This window comes from Mastacembelus armatus, chromosome 6 (genome assembly GCF_900324485.2).
Source record: "Mastacembelus armatus chromosome 6, fMasArm1.2, whole genome shotgun sequence".
NCBI lineage: Eukaryota > Metazoa > Chordata > Actinopteri > Synbranchiformes > Mastacembelidae > Mastacembelus > Mastacembelus armatus.
Genome location: NC_046638.1, coordinates 19945361 through 19967556, shown reverse-complemented (window position 1 = coordinate 19967556; position 22196 = coordinate 19945361). Strand labels below are relative to the sequence as shown.

The window sequence follows — 22196 nt, the reverse complement described above, 5'->3', positions numbered from 1 at the left end:
GACTGTACATGTCTTCACACAGAGGGATATGAGAAACAATGCTGTGGTGGGATATGTGGCTTCACTGGTTAGAGGGTGTAGCAGCAAATATGCATTTTGATGGTGAAGATGAATAATCACTGAGGGAAGAAGAGTATGCACATGATGAAGATAAGTGCTCGTTTCCCAATTTATCATGCTGGGAGGATCAAGTCATTCAGAAGCATTGCTCATGAGATTTTTCTTTTTTCACACAAACTGTATTTGAGGTCATAAATCGCAGAACTACAGACTTTGCGTTATGTGCTATTTGTGTCTTTGAAAGACTCCAGTATCTGCATTTTGCTGTTTTAAACTTTCAAAAGTACCCTCCCCCCTCCAGAACTGAGTGGAGTTGAACACTGAACTTGGCCGTCTGAACAATGGCTTCCTTTTTGCATTTATGTTCCTGGCATGCACTGGGTATGACTCTCACAACACCTCATGGTGCAGGAACAGAGGAAAAGAGGAATACTATGTGTGTATGTTTGCATGTGCACGTACCACAGATGTGTATGACTGGGCATGGATGTGTGTGAGCATGTCGTGGACCAAACCCCATATTTGTCTATTTGTATTTGAAGTGGCTGCTCCCCAACGTCCTCCACCCTCAGTGTTTCTTACAGCAGAGCCAGTGTGCATGGTGGAGAGACTGGGAAAACATGAGACGCTGGCGTGTGTGGGTTGGGGTGGGGAGAGGGGAGCTGGATGGAGACCCAGCCTACCTGCTTGGGTATTTGCCTGCAACTGGAGTCAGTTGGTGCAGGGCAGACACCCAAAATATGATACCTTCAATATTTGCTTTGGCAGGTTTGTGTGTTTTGTTAAAGGATGTACTGTTGCCGTGTGCGGTGACAGTTTTAACCTGTAATAACAATCCTGCTTAGGGCTAATATTATTTGTTTGCATCCTTGTGTTTTGCATGCAGTTTTTTAAAGTTTCTGTTTATAATACACCAGATAGCATCATTTTTTACAAGTGTAACAGGCATGGTTTCTGAAAGATGAGCTTGCATGACTGATTTAGTGAGTGATATTGCAAATTGCTCAATTATAGCTTGGCCAGTGTTCACCGCTGAGTATGAGAGCAATTGTTCACTCACAAGACTTAACAAAGAGGACATTGTTTTGTTTTTTTCCAGACTTTCCAGGTTTTCCATAATAAGCAGTAGATTTGAGTTCACTGGGGCTCCTTTCCTGAGGATTTGAGCACATTTTAAAATTGAATGATAACATTTCCGACAGGTGTGTTCTCACATAATCAAAGTGACAGGAAGCTTTGCTAACAGAGGTCCAGAACAGTGAGGGTCATCCCCGGGAGAAGAGCAGGGATGGGGGTGGTGAACAGCAGGGAGGGACACACAGCCCCACGCCTCATCAGTCTTTGCCAGGCATGGCCCACTTCCAGTCAGTGTCTGCATTACACACAGCCACTTTGCAGAAGTCAGAATGATAGATTACGCTAGGTGAGTTAAACAATTACAAAGCAATTTGAAGCTCTATGCCTCATAAATTGCTGGTCTCCTACCCTTAAACAGCTTTGGGAAGAGTTATGAGTCAGTGTTCAGAAGAGAAAGTCAGACAAGTCACTCAAGCTATTCTTTTATCTTAATAATTTTAGAGGAAAATAGTCTGTGTTTAACTGTCAAAGACTCAGCACCGTGCTGATTTCTCTTATCACTGTTAATGTATTGAGTACTTTTCCAAAAAAGTACTTATGAAATCATAAAGATGTACACAAACATATGTTCTTATACTTAAAGTCAAACATAGGAAAACAGAATTCACATGAGCACACATACAACACATGATTCATAGTTTTACACCATGCTAGTTGTTATCATGCATGAAACTGATAACTGACTAGTCTGCCCTACTGGGAATAAAATGAACCAGCACTTAGAAAGTAAATGAGGAACGAGAGAGTGGAGCATGTGCTTGACATGACTCTGTGACGCACAAGACAGCAGGGTTCTGGCTGGTCTGCTGGGATGGCAGCAGTTATCAGATTATTTCCACCTGTTTGCAGAATATAGGGCTTGTGAGAGGGGCAGAGGCAAAATGGAGATACATATTGTGGCTAGCAGTTATGTGTTGATACTGGATGGATATTACATACACATGAGCACGTATGTGTGTGTATAACACTTAACATATTAACTTAGGCTAACCCTAACCCAGAAATGGTCATGGAGGAGCAGAAAAAAAATGAACAAAAGTTAATAACGTGCAAACATTCGTAATGAATTACACTGCTGTTACTCTTTATTATCAACAAAATCCCTTAAAAGACCAAATCCAACATTTAGTCTCTGTCTATTTTCCAATTTGTTTGTGGCACTTGTACCCACTCACCCCAACGGGTCAAGGCCACCCAAACTGAGCCCGGTTCTGCTGGAGGTTTTTTCTTCCGTTAAAGGGAGTTTTTCCTCTCCACTGTCACCAAGTGCTGCTCATAAGGGATTTGTTGGGTTTTTTGTTTTTGTAAAGTAGCTGGAGATGATTTGTTTTGTGATTTAACGCTATACAAATAAAATTGAATTACAAATTGAATTGAATTGAACTTGAGCCAATTAGTTTTGAATGAAGATTAAAAAAAAGGTTTTAATAAATGGTTTAAAAAGGCTGGACAATTACCACAGCTGGGCACTGTGATGTTTAGCAACCATTACTTAGGAGAAAGCAGTTGCTGGGGTCTATTATTTTCAACTGTGGACTAATAGACATTTGGTGTCTGACTGATTATGTGTAGCAAAAAGACAATGTTCATCTTTATTACCAGGGCACTTTAGTTTGACTTACACACAAGCAAATGGTGCATTTGTCTGGGCTTATTTTCATTTGTGGAATAATAGACATTTGCTGCTAATAGACAAGGGACCAATAATCGCCCACTCAGGTATCAAGGTCAGACTTTATTTGAGCAAAAAACAGATGAAGTGCAGGGAATGAATGTGGAGTGACCAGTCAATGGAAATGATACAGGTATGGCGGACGTGGTTACAGTCGGACATGGTTACAGTCGAGGCATGGATCGGTAACACCGGGGTAGTCTGGACTGGAGGTAGGTAGATGAGCCGGTAGGTTTTGCAGAGCAGAATCTAACAATGTTGATCTCCCTGGTCAGGGGATCCAGATGATCTAGGTGAACACTCAGAGATAACAGGGATCAGTCCCTCCTTTCCAAACACTCCTTTCCTTCCTCTTAGCAGGCGCTCCCTCCTTTCTCTGGGAAGGTAATACATGTGTCAACAGAAAAAACTCCTTAGCTGGATGGCTAGTCACAATGGGGTTCAGTATCCCACTCACAGTCTCAACCACCTTGGATCCAAACTCAAAAAACTCTCCTGAGATCACTTCTTCTTAGAATCAGTTCATTAAACAAAACAAGGCATCACTACGGATCCAAACTTCAAAAAAGAATCTCCTTGAACAAAAACTAGGGAAAAGTGTCTTCCAAGAAACAAAGTGTGAACTACTTAACTTGGTGTGGTGAGAAAAACTCCGTCAATGCTCCGTGGTTTTCTGAATGAGTTCCACAACGTGGTGTAAATCGGGGTAGTGAATAACCAGAAGTAGCTTGGGCCTTGGCAGCTGGAAGACAACAGACAACCTGGCGGTTTGTCTATGGCAGAGGGATAGTATTTATCTGAAACTGGGAAAAAGCACAGGTGAATTCAATTCAGAAAATCAATCAAAACGCAGTAAATGGAGAAAAAACAGATCCTGTTTGATCCTTCAAAACAAAAGCCTCTAACAGGATGACGATGTGGATCACGACAATATACTAGTGAGTATTTACAGCAGCATTGTGAAAGTGACTCAAAGTAGATTAGTGTCCCTGTTCATGATCATGTCACTCAGTGCAAAGATGTGCCTTCATTTGTTGTTGAACATGTTTGTTGCATGTTTGTTAGTAAGATAATTTCATTGTTGGCTTTGGTTTTGTTACGTCCCGGAACAAGCTTCCGGGAGAGGAACTCTTATTCTGAAATACTAGCAGGATGTAGTAACATAACATTCTAGAGTATTGACGCAATTAAGTTAACATCTCTCACCTGTGTTTTTGCCTCTAGCCGTTAAATAGCAGTTCCTGGGCGGACATAGGCTGCCAGGTTGTCTGTTGACAAATCATACAGAACCCTACGCTCGCTCATTCATCCAGCCATCAGTCTCCGGAGAAGGCGTCGGACCTCGCTGTGTTGTGGTACGGTTCTACCTGCTAAAGACACGGGTGGGACTCTCACGGTAGAACAGAGGGGACGGAACCCTTCTCACCGGACCGCCGCTGGTGTGAGTGATCCTCTTCTTCGCCCTTCATTCTCGGACCACGGGATCCACGGGTCCTTCAACTCAGCAGAAGTTTCCCTCTTTGGGGGCGCTTGCATGGACACTTCCTCACCAGTAATTCGACTAGGTTGGATTACGAATCTGTAAATAAACACTTGTTTGATCGTTGAACTGACTCTGGGGTTTTTTCCTATGTGGGATAGACTGTTGGTCCACGCACACACAAAAGGACACTAGGAGCATGACAGGTTTTGGACAATCACAAACCCAATAGTTGCCAGTTTCCTGTGTAATTATGTTCATAAATTTGAAATATCATTCATCCTGTGCAGTACATCCTCCACTGCACTGTGGATTACAAACCCTGGTGGCATGATTTGTCATCACTCCTAACATCCAGCGCTTTTTTACTCGAATACTTTGAATCATCCTCTCTTCCCCTCATTTCAAATATCTTCCTCCTCTCTTGCTGTGAATCGCTTGCTTTTAATAATGACCTTTACCTAAATGACATTTAGTGATTTACAGTACCGGTGCAAAGAGGAAGAGTAGGAGTAGCAGCAGCTGCTGTAGGTAGACTTTATCAAGAGAAATGGCAATGCAGAATTTACACAGTGCAGTCTCCACAGTGTAAACTCAGGGTTACAGAAATGTGCGGTGCAGAAATATTCATTAAACGGCAGCTACTGTAAAAATGTTGGTAAAGATTATTAATATGACATGAGAGTTGGGGTTTGTTTCATTATTGAGTAATGAGCAATACAGATGCACACCACACACTTCCTGGGAATACTGTACCTTAGCCTCACATGCACATGCAAAAAAAGACAGATATAGTGACACAGAGACACACACGTAGAAATTAAAATTCAAACATGCACACAGGCAGTGACTGGACCTACGCTGCCATGAGGATTTATCATCTTATCTACTTAGCACTGTTTCATGTTTATGGCGCTGTGTTTTCATGTCCAAGAGCATTCCCAGTGTTTTACAAGCAGCTCGTAATGATGTCACCTCTTTCAAATGACCCAGAGGAAAATATCTCGCTAGAGCAAATCTCATTTCATGACATTACTCATATCCTTTAGTTCCTCCAGTGCCCTCAATGCTAAATGAAAAATTACTTCAGAACATTGTTGCATTTGGAAATTGCTGTGTCTGTTTGAGTTTCACATTTTTGAAAGCCATTGTTCACACTGACTCTACCTTTCTTTTACTGGAATGTGACGGACCACACAAGCCCACTTTTTTCTTTCTATATCAGATTATATGAGATAATTATAAGGCGAAAATACGACAGCACTACATTTTAAGACTCTTCCAAAAGCTTGTAGGGAGGTGGTTCAGGGCGAGCAGAGAGATTACGGCTCAGTGACTTCAGAATTTTCCCTGCTGCTGCTGATTGCCAGTATTGTCTGGAAAGCATCCTGCGGGAAGCGTGCGACTCATGGATATTACATGCAGACTTATTACCCCTGACAGAAGAAATGAGATGAAAAGGGAGAAACAATCGCGAGAGAGCTGCTACCTCGGGGTGGGATAACACACAGCCTCTGGGCAGGCTGGTTTTCATCTGATTGGAGAAGATTGCGTAATTCTAGTCATGCCCTTGTTGTGCGTCAGTCACCCGTCGCAAGTCCTCCATCTGTGTGTTTCCTGCAGTGACTGAAACACATTCAATGGCCAGTCTCTACTCAGCTGACCCCCTGCCTCTCTTTTTATTGTCTCTCAGCATTAACTACCTGATGCTAGCTCATATGCTCTGCAGCAGAGCAGAATTTTTCTGAAAAACGATGTCTTCTTCCCTTCAAACTTATGGTGAACATGTTAGTAAACAGATGCCTATTTTCACTTCCAAAAAAATGAAAAAAGAATTTCAGTCCAATGCTCTAGTATTCTCTGAAATATCTTTTTTGCTGCTAATGTGCCATTATTTTCACCACTTCTAAGTAGCACTGAATAGCCATGTCAAAGCTTTTTAAGGCAAACAACTGGAAAAGTAGTTGATGAGTGTAGAATAACATTGGAGCAAAATATTCAAATTCTGGGCCATAAAACCAAAACAATCGCTAAACCAAAAATGCTGAAAAGCTTGGAGGAGCTGTGGAGAACACCTAAGCTGGGTAAAGATCCCTTTCACAATACCTATATCCATTTTGTCCATTGTTAATATAAAAATATTGATTAGGGCACCATTAATATTGATTTTACGAATTAAATAAATGCACTTTTAGAAAATACTTAGCTATAAAAGAACAGCTCTGTAATTAAAGGGCTGCCAACAGAGGCTATAGGCAAGAGAGCATGCACTGAATCAGACTGTTTTCTTCTCAATATCTTGGGGAGCTAATGGGCTTGCTTCAGGGCGATGAGGTGTGACTTCAATCAGGAAAATCTAATCTAATAAAAGACTGTACACATCACTCACATCTAGCAGTTGAAACAGAAACACCACAGGGTGACTATGTGATTAAATTGATTGTTTAAGAGGAAGCCAGTTGAAATGTCCTTGAACAAGCTTTGAGACAGTGACTCCTGGGCTTCTCTAAACGTATTGTTCTCTACTGGACCTCTGACCTCCATATGCAGGAGGGGTGTCAGTCAGTAAAAGAGCAATAAATGAATTTTTTTACAAGAGCAGATGACGTTTGTTGTGCTATCCTTCCTGAAGATCTGAACATAAAAATAAACAAACCACAGTTGCTTCCTTTGGCGGTTTACTCATTCTTGTGCTAGAACACATCAGGAGGCTCGTGTGTTTCTTTCAGAGCGACACATCATGCAAACACACAACCTTTTTTCAGCCCTCTCTGCTGGGGACAGTAAGAAGATATATCAGCACATTGTATCCTGAATGTAGTTACCCAGCAATAGGAAATTTTGAGTTTGGATTTAGCTGAACACATCTTTCTCTCTGCAGAATGTGTCCCACTTTATCTAACCATGAAGGGCCTTTAGTTAGGACTTTTTAATTACTAATAATTAACTGTGTGTCGGCTTTTCTATGCCCAAACTTTATTGTTGTAAGCAACTTGGATTTTTATTAATTTGTGTGTGTGTGTGTGTGTGTGTGTGTGTGTGCGTGCATGTTTTTGTAATTCATCCAGTGTTCACATGCCTTCCCCCTCTGCCAGTTTCCTAATTTACCAGACATTTGCACGTGTACATTTCTCACATTTTCTCACAGGACTCGTGGTTGTGCAGTATTCCTTTATATCCCTGTGGCTAACACAGGACTAACCCATTAAAGACTTGTGGCTTCCTCAGACCACACTGTGGTCACCTGAGAACCTAAACTCAGATGGTACCTCTGGAGATTTACAGTCTACTCAGGCATACCAACACTACTTCTAAAAACATGTTTCATATTTACACCTCTACCTCTATACCTTGACACACAGTATAGGTTATTCAGAATGAAGAAAGCAGCCATATAGAGTGGGAAAGGCATTCTTACACATCTTAACCCACGTCACTACTCTGTTTCCTGCTTTCCATCACACTATGTCTCCCTCTATGATCACTCACATGGTACACATATGGTAGCCATCTGGCCTGGCAGAACAGAGCCGGAGCCCAGAGTGGGGCAGCACTACTGTGATCCATGTACAGTATCAACATGATTAACCCTTTAGAGCCGTAATCGTGCACTACAAATGGTGTTTTTCTTATGTTTAGCGCTACCACTTTAACTGTGTTATCATCAAGCTGTTTTCATTCTGTCACACTGCCTACTTGGCACCTTGAATCAAATACCACAGTCAAGCTGGATCTCAATCACATCTTCTTCATCCAAGTACCGCTTTAGTGTACCTATTTGTTTAGCGCATTTATAATTTGCCAAATCAAAGCTTGATTAGGTTTTCTCTTTGTCTTATCTGTGTGTGAAACCCAGAGCCAGTGTTCCACCAAAACTGCAACTCCAGAAGTAAATTTCTCTGCGTATCCCTCCAAAATAGATTTAAGTGCAGGGTAGGAGCCACATCGAGGTCAGCATTCCTGCCCCACTGCTCCAGTTAACCCTGTGACAAGTAAGAGTAGATCCAGTCTGCAGTCTGCCCTCTGACAGACAGGCCCATACAAGATCAGAAAAAGTGAAAATAAAGATTCTTCTCTTATTGCATGTGCAGTGTTAGTATCGTTGTTTTCCTAACATGATTTCAGTGATTTAAAAAATGTAAAAAAATCAATAGAAAGGTGCGATTGGACACACTGCAGGTTGTATCTTTGCGAATTTCAGATCTTTCCAAAAAATTTCCTCTGATGTCCAGGCTTTATGAGTCTGCTTCATAAAGGCACAGAGATGAAATGAAACAGCAGAGAGGCTGCTGGGAAATACACAAATACACAGCTACACCTCATTGTCTGTTACTAACTCTAAGCTAACGTCTGAGTGTTTTGAACATCTATATAGTACATGCAAATAAAGCTGAAATGCATTTACAGTTTGCTGGGGCAAGTAAATATGGACTGCACCGATGTTTACTCATCAACAAAGACGGAACAACAAAGGAAGTTTGTGATTATATTGTCATTTGAGATTTTTTTTCTCAGTGAAATGTATGCTTGACCACGCACTAGATCTTTTGTCTGCATCTACCTATCACAGAATATGACTAAAGTGCATTCAGTGACATCTTAATGGGAACTCCTGTATTCATTACTTCTTCTCCAGTGACAGTGTCCTGCCTGGAGCATCATTCAGCCTCCTCTCCTGTCCAGAGCAACACTGAACAGCTGCCATATGGCAAACGGGACTGGTCTGCTTAAAGAGAGAAGTGTCTAATATCATTTCCCAAAATAACAACCAAATGTTAAATGCTTATTTTTGTGCAGTTACACTACACATTTCCTGGGAGATTTCTGGTGCAGTGGTAATCATGAGGAAGATAGAAGCAAGAATGCTCATCACAGAAACACAGAGAGGGAGAGAGTGGCTACAGTCACTGGTTGACATGTAAGAGCTCCATCAGTTCCTCCCAGAGGGGAGACAGTGCCTTGCATTAGGACGACGAGAGCCAGTGAGTCACCTTGCCTCAGTCCATCCTAAGAGCATTCAGCACTTTACTGTCAGCTGGTCCTGTTAATCCCATGAACCAAGGTTAAGGAGCTGGGCAGTTAAAAGCACAAATGTAACAGTAAGGTGTTTAATATGTTTTTGTTGTTGTGGTTTTGACTACAATAAATTTATTGGATCTTTTCCACACCTGAAAATCTGTTGTTTTCAAGTGTCCCAGTAATATTCAGCCATCTTTTCTTTCATCCATCCATCCATCCATTTTCTATACCCGCTTTTTCCTGGATCAGGGTCAGAGGGATCTGCTGGAGCCTATCCCAGCTCTCTCTCGGGTGGAAGGCAGGGGTACACCCTGGACAGGTCACCAGTCCATCACAGGGCCACATAGAGACAAACAACCTCACACACTCACACTCACTCCTATGGGCAATTTAGAGTCACCAATCAACCTGACATACATGTTTTTGGACTGTGGGAGGAAACCAGAGTACCTGGAGAAAACCCACACAAGCACAGGGAGAGCATGCAAACTCCACACAGAAAGGCTGGGATGCGAACCCACAACTTTCTTGCTGTGAGGCAACAGTGCTAACCACTCAGCCCCATCTTTTCTTTCTTTATTATTATTATTATTATTATTATATTTCTTTTGTACAACTGTGCTTTTCCTACACATCAAAATACCTTAAGGTGAAAACCTCATTACTCATCCTGTGGTTATCACATATGCTTTTTTTTTGTTTACAGTTGTTGCTTTTGTAAAGTACTTTGAGATTACTATTGGGCAACTGTCTTGTTTAAATAGTTTACATATTATTATATATAAATTATCCATTTAAAGTTTTGAAAGTAGACTAATTTTCTCTGTTTACGTTCCTTTCCTACACGCTTTAGGTCCTAGTTATACTCACTCATGTAACCCTACAATATGTGCTGGCAATCTTGTTTGATTGCTGTTATAGCCGCTGTAGCAAAAAAATCTAATTAAGGAAGAATAGAAACATACATAAACAGAAGGTGATGACAAGACAAGGATTAATGTGAATGAGATGTTTTTAAAATGCAGTTATGAAAATTATGGTGTCTGAGGTGCAATGTTCAAATCACACCTGCGGCCCTTTAGTCTTGAGGAGGGTCACGCTCTGAGTGGGCTATTTACTTTAGAATATAATTGTTTGAGAAGAAAGTGAGTGTGAGGAGGTGCCAGGAAAGGCATCCTGCAGCTTTAAATGATTTAAGATGGATTTCCTGGAGTTTGCACAACTGCTCAAGAAAGAGGCCAATAAAGCAGAAAATGAGGCATTTCAGAGCAGACACATTCCTGAAGAAACAAAGTTTCTTTTCCTCATAATTGATCGTTTCAGCTCCTGTGAGGACTCCTGTAACAGCCCACTTAGGCAACCTGAGTCCTCTGTCGCAGACAGTGGTGTCTCCTGGTCGTACAGGTTGTCAGTAGTTTTCCTGTCAAACCCAAACAAAGATACAGATATGGAGCTTTTGCAACCAGTTTATAAGCAACTGCTCTGTAGGTTTATAGGCCAAAGGATTCTGAAACCTATTTCCAGATGTTTTTTGCCACATATTAGTCTCATAACGGAGGCTGGACAGAAAACACAGAAACAGTGTAGAATCAGAAGTCTTTTAAAATCAGCACATTTTAAAGCACTGTGGATTTAGTTATTGTAAAAAAAAATGTAAAATTAAATTGGTGCAATATTTCTCGCTATCAACAATTAGAGGATATAGAAAAAATTAAGATGGTACAGTATATTCCATTTATAATTCAACCAATATTGAAATAATTTTTCTTTTGGAGAATACTACTATCCATCCATCCATCCATCCATCCATCCATCCATCATCATCATCTGTACCCGCTTATTCCCATTTTAGGGTCACAGGGATCTGCTGGAGCCTATCCCAGCTCTCTTTGGGTGAAAGGCAGGGGTACACCCTGGACAGGTCACCAGTCCATCACAGGAGAGTACTACTAGATATATTAGAAAAGTTGTATAGAGCCCTTTTCTGTCTCCAGAGAAAGCTGCTTGAAATCTAATAATGATAATTTGATAAAAGACAGGAACTTACCAGATACATTACCTGCTGCTAGAATAATCCACCACATTCTCCAACTGAATTGCAGGTGGTCAAGTTGCATTGTGGGTAGTGTTGGCATCAGGTTTGACACAGATGACCACACTCAATTCAGTATAAACAGAAAACATAAAGGCCTCACCCCTTTTCTGACCTCCCCTCCCAGAAATGCTCGTACAGTAATCTCTTACTTTTTGACTCTCTTTTATCTCACTGGGGAAAATTAAAATGAGAATGACTGTCTACTCCCACAAGAGGAATGAAGAATGTCACCTTTGCTGTCGGCAGCATGTGCAATAAATTAGGAGCATATTTTGAGAGAGGAGCCAATAAAGCCAAAGCTACTTTTTTCACAGCGATTAGACAGCTAAGCAAAGAGTCACAGCTCTGAGCCATTCCATTAGCTGACAGAAAGAAGGGTGTAGCACGACACTGCAGAGGAACAGGAAACTGTCAGTGAGAGAGAAGAGGGAGAGCAGTCTGCCTCGTCACCCTCAGAGCGAGGAAGAGTAAACCAACAGTCGGGTGTCAATAGTGAAAACTCATTTTAAATTTACACGTTTTGACTTTTGAGAGAAGTCACTAAAAGGTGCAGCCAGGAGGCATAATTACAACCAGGTGTGGCCTTAATTTGCTGCTTTTCTTATCCTCAATTTTGCCATACAAATAATTACACATATTACTTTTTCACATTAGGCTTTTTTAAAATTATTTTTCTCATTCATAAGACAAACACATAAAGGGACACATAACTGATATTTAAGAGGGGATATTATATCTTTTACATTCCTTAATTAAAAAACAATAATAATTTTTCCCATTTTTCTTTTGCTCTCCCTCTCAGGTGTGCTCAGCCTACCTGAGGGTCTGACTCTTCACAGGGATCAACCGCAGCAGCGAGCAGGGAAGAGCGGGGATGGAAATGCCTACAGTCAGTCTGAGCTGCGCTCCATTGAACAGTGCTTACTGTCCACAAGAGTGGGCAGCATCTCTGAACTCAGTGAGTTGTGTGAGTTGTGTGTATGTGGGTGTGACAGGAAAGGTCTGGGTGGAGAAGGACTACCAGCGACCTTCTTCTTTACTCTCTGTATCAGTGGGATCACACTGACCAGCTGCTCTAGTGCGACTGTGTCTGCTGAGGAGTCTGAGAGCAGTTTTTAGGAAGACACTTTATTCTTTCATCATGACAATGCCAACATGCACAGGCTGAGGTCCATAAAAACTGATTTTCCAAGAATGATGTAAAAGAACCAGACTGGCCTGTACAAAATCCTAACCTTGGACTCATCCAGCAACACTGGGAAAAATGTGAGCACTGATCGCGAGCTGGGCCTTATCATCCAACACCAGCACCCAGCCTCACTAATAGGCCTTTTTCCACAACAGACACTTTGACTTGTCATAGCAGGAAAAGCACAGGTGTTACTAATAACATTAACAATGGCTCTGTTTTTTAAGTATCCCCGCATGCCATGATAGTGTGTCACGGAGCCAGCATGCACAACACCAGGACCCTGAAACTGAAACAGAGAAAAGAGAATTCATCCATCCATCATTAATTTCAATATTTAAACCTGTGCTCCTCCTACTGTGAGTCAAAATGGCCTCTTTGAAAAAGGCCTGTGAGACTGAACAGGGACAAAGCACTGCAGCCAGGTCTTAGAATCACATGGAAATAGAAGAATGTCGGCTGTTAGGGAATTACATTAATGCCCATGATTATACATTAATATTCAAGTCAGATGTGAGTATAATGTTGGAGCATCCCCATACTTTTGGCTGTGTTTTTGTGGACTGTATTAGTATTTGGTCAATATGGCAGAAAGCTAATAGCTGTGTTTTAATTCTGAAATTGCTAACACCTGGTATTTTGGGCTGATACTCAAGAGCTTTGAAATTTGACATTTTTCATGCCAAAAATACTCAGTGTTCAATACAAGAATTTTATTCTTGGACTGAAAATCTAGTGGAGCACTATTCAAACCATCTGACGCATAAGCTGAAATTATCTTCAGTGTTTTTTCAGTGCTCTTAGGAAAAGTGACCCATCACATATATGCGATTGAAGAGAGTGCTTTTTTGCCATAAGCAACATGGCTATAGGAATAAAATGCTAAAATGTCTAATTGAGTTTCTTACCATACTGACTCTTGCATTTACCTTAAAGCATTGCTATGCAATCTCACAGAGCCTCTAGCTATAGGCTCTGAATTTAAAATTCAAAGACATCTATTTTATTGAATACGTGCAGCACTGGTCAACTGCAAGTCTCTTTTGCATTTGCATTGTCTTATATGATGATGTGATGTCTAATAACTTACAAATATAATCCCACTGTATCAGTTAATCAGTTTTATCATAATCCTCTCGTGCCTGTGTGGTCCTGAATGCATATGAGTGCAGTTCTAATGAACCACAGCCATTCATTAAAAATGATTTCTGCTTATAGGTTTTACAGTCCCTCTAAAACTTAATTGAATGTCTGTTGACTCACAATGTAGTCATTAGTCAAAGAATAATTGGCACCAGAATGCTTTCTAAAAGCATTTATATATTGTATATAATAATTACCAAAATGGGTTTTCAACATAATTTGAAAAACTAGATACTGATTATGTTTTACTCAAAATACACAGTAAGCAAAGTTCCTTTGAATCGCTGTCTTCTTTTTTGTTTTTGGAGGAAACTTGACTGACTTTGACAGAACCTCAACAAATCTGCAGGGGCAAAGCAGTACAAAGTACTGAGTGCATAACATGTTTTCCAATTTTATCTAATCAGATATAATCACAGGGTCAAGATGCTTATTGGAAGTGATGTACAGTTATGTTTCTTGGGTGCATGCAGCTCTGCAGCTCATTCCACAAAATACATTTGTATCATGGACTGACAGAAGAATAGCAAATTCAGTCACACACAGAATTTCTTCTAATGTTTGTGACAATATATTTGACAAAAAAAGTCTTCAAGCCAAATCATGGAGAAAACGTATCATGGGGTGTGTTTCTGTTGTCATGCCAACCGTATGTAAAGAAACAGCTGGAGAAATATTTTCTGTCTATGTAGTGTTAACATTTATCATCAGAGTAAACAGCAAGCCAGTTCTTCTCACTGCATGTTTTCTCAGGACTGAGGCGGGAGGTGTGGGAGCAGTGCAGAGGCAAATTGCCAGCAGTCCTCCATCCATGTTGTATTGATGAGGTCAAGCAAGGACTCATTCTGTTATGTTGACCCTGCAAACACAAGACAACAGAGCGACCCATGCTGATGGACAACAGCAGAGCGTAGTCCAGTGGTAATGCTATCAGCTCCGGAGAGAAATTCTCTAACTATAGGATTTACAAACAGACACACAGCTGCAAATGGGGAAAAAGAGTAATTGAAAAAAAGCACAATAGCCAGAATTGATTCAGGCTGTCAAAAAAGAGAAAGATTGGAAGACAATAAAAGATGGAAAGATTAAGGAGAAAAATTGATTAATAAGAAAATTTTGTCAAATTTGCATCATGTCCAGGGACAGTCTTTTTTCACTGGCATTTGGAATCCATATTCAAGACTTGCCTCATATTTACCTTTTTGTATTTTCTCATTTTCTCACCTGCCAAAATGCCAAATTTGCATATTTGAAATGATAGTCTTAGAAATTACGCATTATTAAATTTGCAATTATTAAAACTGCTGGTGTGTAATCGTCACTCAGTCATGCTGGACAAAATACTGCTTCAAATACACACCACAAAGTGTTGTTTGCCTCCACAGATATGTTCTTAGATTAGGTAGAGGACATTAAATATTCTACACACAGAATCTTCATACACTTTTATCTATATACAGATGTAAAAACCACCATCACAGAGTAAAAAACATCAAATAACAATGACTTCCTGTTCTTTTGCTTTCTTGAGACAAGACATGAAGCACATTTCTCCTCACTGTTCGTAGAAGAATCGAGTGATAGTATGAAACTCAAAATCAATCCACTCCATGCTGCCCAGTTTGACTAAGTGTCCCCTTCGCTTCAGGTAATAGAGTTAAGCGCCTAAGTAAGAACGATGATGCTAACAAATACTACTCAGCTATTCTATGTATTTCCACTCAGAGCATTAAAATTTATTTCGTCTGTATGTTTGGTCTGATGGCTTTAACTCCACTAAATGGACACTTTGGACTTGGCTTCTTTACCACATTTGTCACAGTCTTTTAACTTGTCTGCAAATTTGATTAACTGCAACTATGTTTAGCACTAAAATAATAATGCAGGCATTAATAATTCATGTTTACTTTGATGCTCCCCACTGAGTTCTGACAATATTAGCTATAAATGCTAATTAAGAAACATTTATCCTTATTAATCAATATGAAGCAAAAATCAACTTCTGATTTTTCTACTCGAAGGAACAGACTTTTGTTTGTTTTCTAGTAGCCTTTTGTTTAACAGTATGAGTAGAGTAAGAATAAAAGTTTTCCCACATGAAATTAAAATAATAGCAAAGCAGACTGCTTCATCTACACTCCTCTGATAAATACTCCAGAGTACTTTGACAGCACGAGTCATCACAAACTGCCACGTCGTGTGTCATCTTGTGCAAACGGATCTGTCCTGATTTCTTTATATTCAAGGAGAGTGTAAGTTTAGTAGTTTCTTGAGGAGTTTCCGTTCTCTGTTCTTTTTTCTTTTTCTCTTTTTATCAGTGACACCTTAATGTTGGTGTCCTTCAAGTAATCTATTATATGTGGAGGCTGTGATTCTCTTTCCTGATTTCAAATGGACAAAGCTAATACCAGGAAGAATAGCTGAGCATCGTGTTGAGTCAGGATGGCCACAGGCGACCATTAAATGTAATCATGGCCACAAAGCAGCAAACACTTGAAACACAGAAACTGTCACGATAGCAACAGCTGCACAGAGCAGTGAGGACCCTGGTGGGTTACTGCGTATGTATTTTCCTACAAAGTTTTAAATATAATTGCACTCAGAAATGAGAGTTAGTTTCTAGATTTCCAAAGAGTATACTTCATCTATCACTATTAAACATTAAACAGCCTTCATGTTCTCAGTAATGAGCAGTTTGGTTGTTATGTGGGTGCTGCATTGCTGATTACTAACAGTAAAGGTGCCAGCTCTCACTAAATCGTTTGTAAATCAAGGCATTGTCATTATGCTCTGGAAACTGGCATATCTGTGTGATTTTGCTTTTCTAAGGGGAATTTAAAGTGCTGTAAACAAAGGATGCTCTGTCCCACTCCAGTAATCACAGAGATACCTGGTGATCAGGATCTGCTGTGTGTGTCCTTGACCTCTCCTTTTCATGTTAAGGAATTAATTACCCAGAATGAGCTATTGATTGAAGGCTTGAATCTTGTAATGAAAAGGCTATTGACATTATGACTTATTGAACAACTGTTCTTCTGTTCATTCTTCCTCTTTTTTGGCTAAAACAAACAATCCCCACACCTCTTAACAACAAGCAGTTATTTTAGCATCAACCTGCTGAAGGAGTAGCAGTAATCTCACTTTATGTGTTAAGCTTCTGCTCCTTCACCACTGTTGCAGTCTCTCTGTGTGTTAGAAATAATCTTTCTCCTCAGCCCTGTCAGCCTCCTCGACCCGCACAAGAAATGTCACAGGGCAGCATAAATAAGACATGAGCCCTGGCTTCTCCTGAACACCTCAGCTCCCCTTACCAAGCTTAACAGGGCACTGTTACAAGCCTAACTGTATCTCCACTGGTTCAATCAAGCGAAGAGCGATGGAGGGCCGCAAAGAGAAACTGCAAGACCTTTAACCTGAAGTTGGCAGAAGAGGTGGTTCTTCCTGTCATAATATTTCCTGCGTGTTGCCTCAGTAGACAATATCCAGTACATTTCTTTATCCACACAGCAACACAGTTCCCAAAGGACAGTTGAGAGATTGACTGTTTTATTGCACGAATGCCAATGCCTCATCCAGGTGTCCTCTTCATACTCATCTCTCACACTGTTGCATCTAAATGGAATCTTGGCAAGCACCAAATAGCACAGTTTCAAAGCTAAACAAACCCTTTTGTCCATGGGAGTGACTGCTTGTCCCTGCTGTATATTGTGTAGACATAGTGCACCATACAACCTATTGAGACCAGAGAATTAAAAGCCATCACACTCTATTACTATTGTTTTTTTCTTGAATACTGCCAAATTGACCAGAACAGTATGGTACAGAGTATTTTTTTTACCTGACCCCAGTTCAGAATGTCATTAGAGTTTCTCATAGTGGAGAGGATCTAGGCAGGAAGGAGAAGCAGAAATGGGATTTGAGTCTGTGCTGTAATAATACAGGACTGTTTTTCAAGCACTCTGCCACTCAATAACCAAGGAGGCACAGTCATAATGTTTTTATGAAAGGGGTGGTCAACCTGACTATCTGACAAGGTGTAAATGAAATTTCCAATTCATCTCTGGATTTTTGATTAACTGAATTTCCTGCAATAAAAAGGCTTATCACACTTGGCCCTTAAATATTAAAAAAGGGTCTGAACATGGTTTTCCAAGTACTTTTTACTTTCTTTTAAATCTGCCCAGAGAATATTCAAATTTTTATTAGCAAAGTCCTCTCAAGCTTTGATTTTTCAAGCTCAACTTGATGACCTTAAAGTACTGGAAAATTATGCAAAGGAAATAGCTTGGAGTAGCTACTGTTTATCCATAAATATTCATTATTCACGCAGTCTTGTCCTTAGCATGCTTATTTTCCTCTTCTCCCCCTGTGAGCTACTTAGAAAGGAGCAGGATGAACCCTGTCGTTTCCCTCACTGCAGTGCATGGAAACTCTCGATTTCCCCTGACAGAGTGAGCTCTAAGGGGGCTGGGACGAATGAGGATGATTCCCAGATGTCTTTGTAAAAGCTGTATGTTCCAAATATTCCTGTCTTTTCTCCCTCATCTCTAAGTGTGCCTGTATATAAATACTTGTTTCACTGCTCATAGTCTTTGTGTGATTCCCTGTGTATATATGGTTTACAGTATGAATGTTTTTTGTATAGGTGACCTAGTGTCCCGAGCCATGCACCACCTACAGCCACTGTATATAAAGAACCACAACAACGGGACGCCCATCCACCAGAAGAGCAGCGTGATTCAGTGGGCGCCTGAGGCGATCTACACACTGTGTTACTTCATGCACTGCCCTCAGATGGAGTGGGAGAACCCCAATGTGGAGCCCTCCAAGGTTACCTTACAAACAGAGAGGTGAGAAGCAAACACAGTAGTAAAGAGGAGCTTTAAGTACCTCAACACACATAAACATCAGTGAAAAACAAATCTTGGCATTACTGGATTAGTGTTGTGATCATCTCTATTTCTGTTATTGTTGCAAAAACTAACAGTAAACCCACTATAGCTTTTATCCCATTGTGCTCCATTATTATCAAAAAAGACATTAAGTTGACATACCATTGCACAAAATGACATACTGCATCATTATCACGAATCTGGGAGCTGTGTTTATATTGAGTCAGTCCTACAACACTGTCCTGCTGCTGCAAATACTCATTACAGCATCAAATGTGTATTAATCATCACCCTAAAATAACCACAGACAAATGCACCATTTACTTTGATTTGAGTGATGTTTGTTAAAAATTGTAGTGCCCATCTTTCTGAGGAAATCACTAATTTTGTGTAGGCCTATTTGTGACTCATCTTTAAAGATTTCAGCAGGATTGAGCTTCTTGCTAAGTGCCACAGACAGGATGGAGAGGTCAGAAAAAACTGAGACCTTACATTGGTTTGTTAATTTCCTACTCACAAAAGGATAACACCAGAAAAACATGGGTTGTCACGCTCTTAAATTTGAGTCTTTGGAAACTGAGAATCAAGGGCTGATAGCAAAAAATTTGACAGCACAAAGTCTCTAATTTTCACAGTCTCAGTTTCACAGTCTTATGCCATCACAATGATTGGAAATTCATTTCTGCAGTGTTTGTATTAACAAGTCACTGCTTGTGTCAAGAAGGAGTTTGTAGTGATGAAGTCACAGCCTTATGTCCTGACACTGCAGTTCTCCTCAGCTTCATGGGGTGTTTTAACTTTTTTCAGAACATTCAGTTTTCCAGTCAATAAATCTACTGTTTTGGTTCCCTCACACTGTTTTCATCTGTGTTGTTTTTTTAGACAGAGCCAGGAGCTGCTCTGAAATGCCACTGTACCCTACCTGCTCAACACTAAACAGCAGACAAGCCTAAATTTGAGACTTAGTGGTGAATATAGTGCAGCGTTTTGCAGCTAAAGAATCAAATATTTCCTCTCTGAGTTGGTAAAGGACCAACAACAGAGATAAAAAGAGAATAAATAACTTAATTTAATATTTTTCTGGTGGACACAAACATGTCACCAAATGAATAAGGCATCTATAACTTCAAGATGGGTAAATAGTCTAATGCATGTCAGCAGTTTCATCATATGAATTTAGCAACAAGCTAACCAGATATAAGAGAAATGTCTAATAAAAGGGTAACATAACAGAAGCACAGTACAGTAGTAAAAAGTCTTTTACTATGAAAAATGTTTTTTGTTTTTATTTTTTTCAACCCATATTATTGCATAACAAATTCAAGTAATAGAAGCATCTGGTATTGATCAATCTGTCAGCCCTCTGCACCTCATTTTGCACTATGGGGCCATAAAAACAATGCACCTTTAATGTCACTAGGACAATAATGAAAGAACACCATAAGACCTAAGGGAGACAAAATGGAAACTGCCTTCAGTTATCCACAATGTACACTCCTGCATCTGTTCTGCTATTCACCTCAACATATATAGACACAGTCCGGTGGTGATGTTCCTTCTGTAGAGTTCATTCTGCTGTAACTGTACTCCTCTGCAGACTTTTATTATAATTCTGGCTCTCCCCTGAAATGGCACACCAGATGTTTTCCTTTGGAAGGAAAGTTTTTCAAGTGAATTGTCATCTGGTTACTTGAATGAGGCCTCTGGGTGACCTGAAGAGCAGCAGGAAGGGGTTACTGGAGCATGCATGCACAAACATGTATGTAATTAGCATTGATAATTACTGTCACTGACAGTGGTAGCAGCTGTAGGACTGTTCTGATTTTAGTGTGTATGATATAAGGATTAGGCAGTGTTTTAATGGTGTTAAGTCTCTTAATCCTTCATCTTGTAGTTTTTGGTCAATTCATACTTTTCCCACTAGCCAGGGAAGCACAGAACTATCTACACAGTATTTTATGTTTCTGCTCATCACACTCTGATGATTTTGTGAACTACTTATTTTTATGTTTTTAAGCAACTGTAAGCAATAATACTTTGAGCTGTTTAGCATCTCCTAAAGTTGGGTGGAAACCTCTGTCAGCTTGCAACAGAGGTGGGAAGCAGATGAGCCTGCGTAGTGAGCATCTGGGGCTGCAGAGATTATCACCTGCAGTGGAGAAAGTTATGAGTTAATCATTGTCCCAGGTGGTCTTGGCTTTAATCACCATTTGTAAAGAAACTTGCATTTATGGATGTTTGTTTTAATCATGTTTAAGCACCTTACTAGAGCCAAGATTTGTGAAAACACTTGCCTGTAATTTTATGTGATTCTTCAGTTTGCATGGAAACTGTATAACCTTCAGCTGCTTGTCAGCTAGTGTTTAAACTGAGTGACAGATATGACACAGGCATGTGTCAGGGACTGTCCGGGCATTAAGAAACCCTTTGTAATGTGATGTATTGAACAATAAATCCCAGAGGACCATGTTTTACCAAGAACACACAGCAGATATGTGACAGGAGCTAGATAAAAGACACTGGAAACTTATACAGCGCCTATTGAGAGCTATGATGTAAATACTTATGAAAAAAGATACATTATGCTGCATAATAATGTATAGTTATAGTCTTAAAATGACATGGGGTTTCCTGTATTCAGAATATTTTACAACAAATACACACATTGTTTAAAGTGAAAGTTTTTTTCATGTTGTCAGTACAGTAATGAAGGTCAAAATTAATGTCTTTATGCATATGGATTCCATGTGGCTGCAGTAAACACTGACGTAGAATGAGTAGAGAAGAGGGGCAGAGAGAAAGCAAGGAGGAGAAGTTGTGTAACTATCATGGTTATTGTTTTTTTTTTCTACTGTCAGGTAGAAAACTGTCAGGTGTTGTGTCAGTTTGATCATTGTCTCAGTAACAGCTATACAGTACAGTGTTATAACACCTCTGCTCACTTCTGCTCTTAAACATTTGCTACACTGGCAAGATCTTTGAAATAACATACAAATTTTGTATTAGGTAGATTTTCCCTGCAAGTGCCTAAGCACACTAAACACCAAGTAATGACCAAAGTTCAGTGTCTCTGGTGGCAACATGTGCCTCTGTCTCCCCCTACAGGCCATTTATGGTGCTGCCACCTCTGATGGAGTGGGTAAGAGTGGCTGTGATTCACACCGAACACAGGCGCAGCTTCTCTGTGGACAGCGATGATGTCCGTCAGGCTGCCAGACTGCTGCTGCCTGGAGTGGACTGCGAGCCCCGCCAGCTCCGGTAAGCTCTAGCTGTAAGCAGTGTACCAGTCTTTAGGCTGCAGAGCGTGCGTGTACCTAGCCACTTCAGCTGCACATGAACAAAATCAGGCAGGGATGTAAACTCACATGCAAGTACACACAGCACTAACATAAGGAAGAAAAGATATGCATATTCCTCATGCACTTATATGCCCTACAGTGTTAAAAAATAAAGCTTGTTAGGTGTTTAGGGATAATAGGGCTCATCACCAACAGTCAAAACACTCAGCT

The 22196-nt window shown here is 40.3% G+C and overlaps 1 protein-coding gene across 2 annotated transcripts in view; it reads left to right on the top strand.

Annotated features, from left to right (window-relative positions):
- btbd11b (BTB (POZ) domain containing 11b) overlaps positions 1-22196 on the top strand; it is a 58219-nt gene that overhangs the window by 26448 nt on the left and 9575 nt on the right. Inside the window, exons 2-4 of one of the 2 annotated variants that reach the window (XM_026311456.1) lie at positions 12266-12421; positions 18441-18645; positions 21793-21945. In XM_026311456.1, coding sequence (XP_026167241.1) covers positions 12266-12421; positions 18441-18645; positions 21793-21945 — 514 coding nt within the window. Of the gene's footprint in view, positions 1-12265; positions 12426-18440; positions 18646-21792; positions 21946-22196 lie in introns of those variants that run through there. The other variant, XM_026311457.1, reaches the window with a different exon arrangement.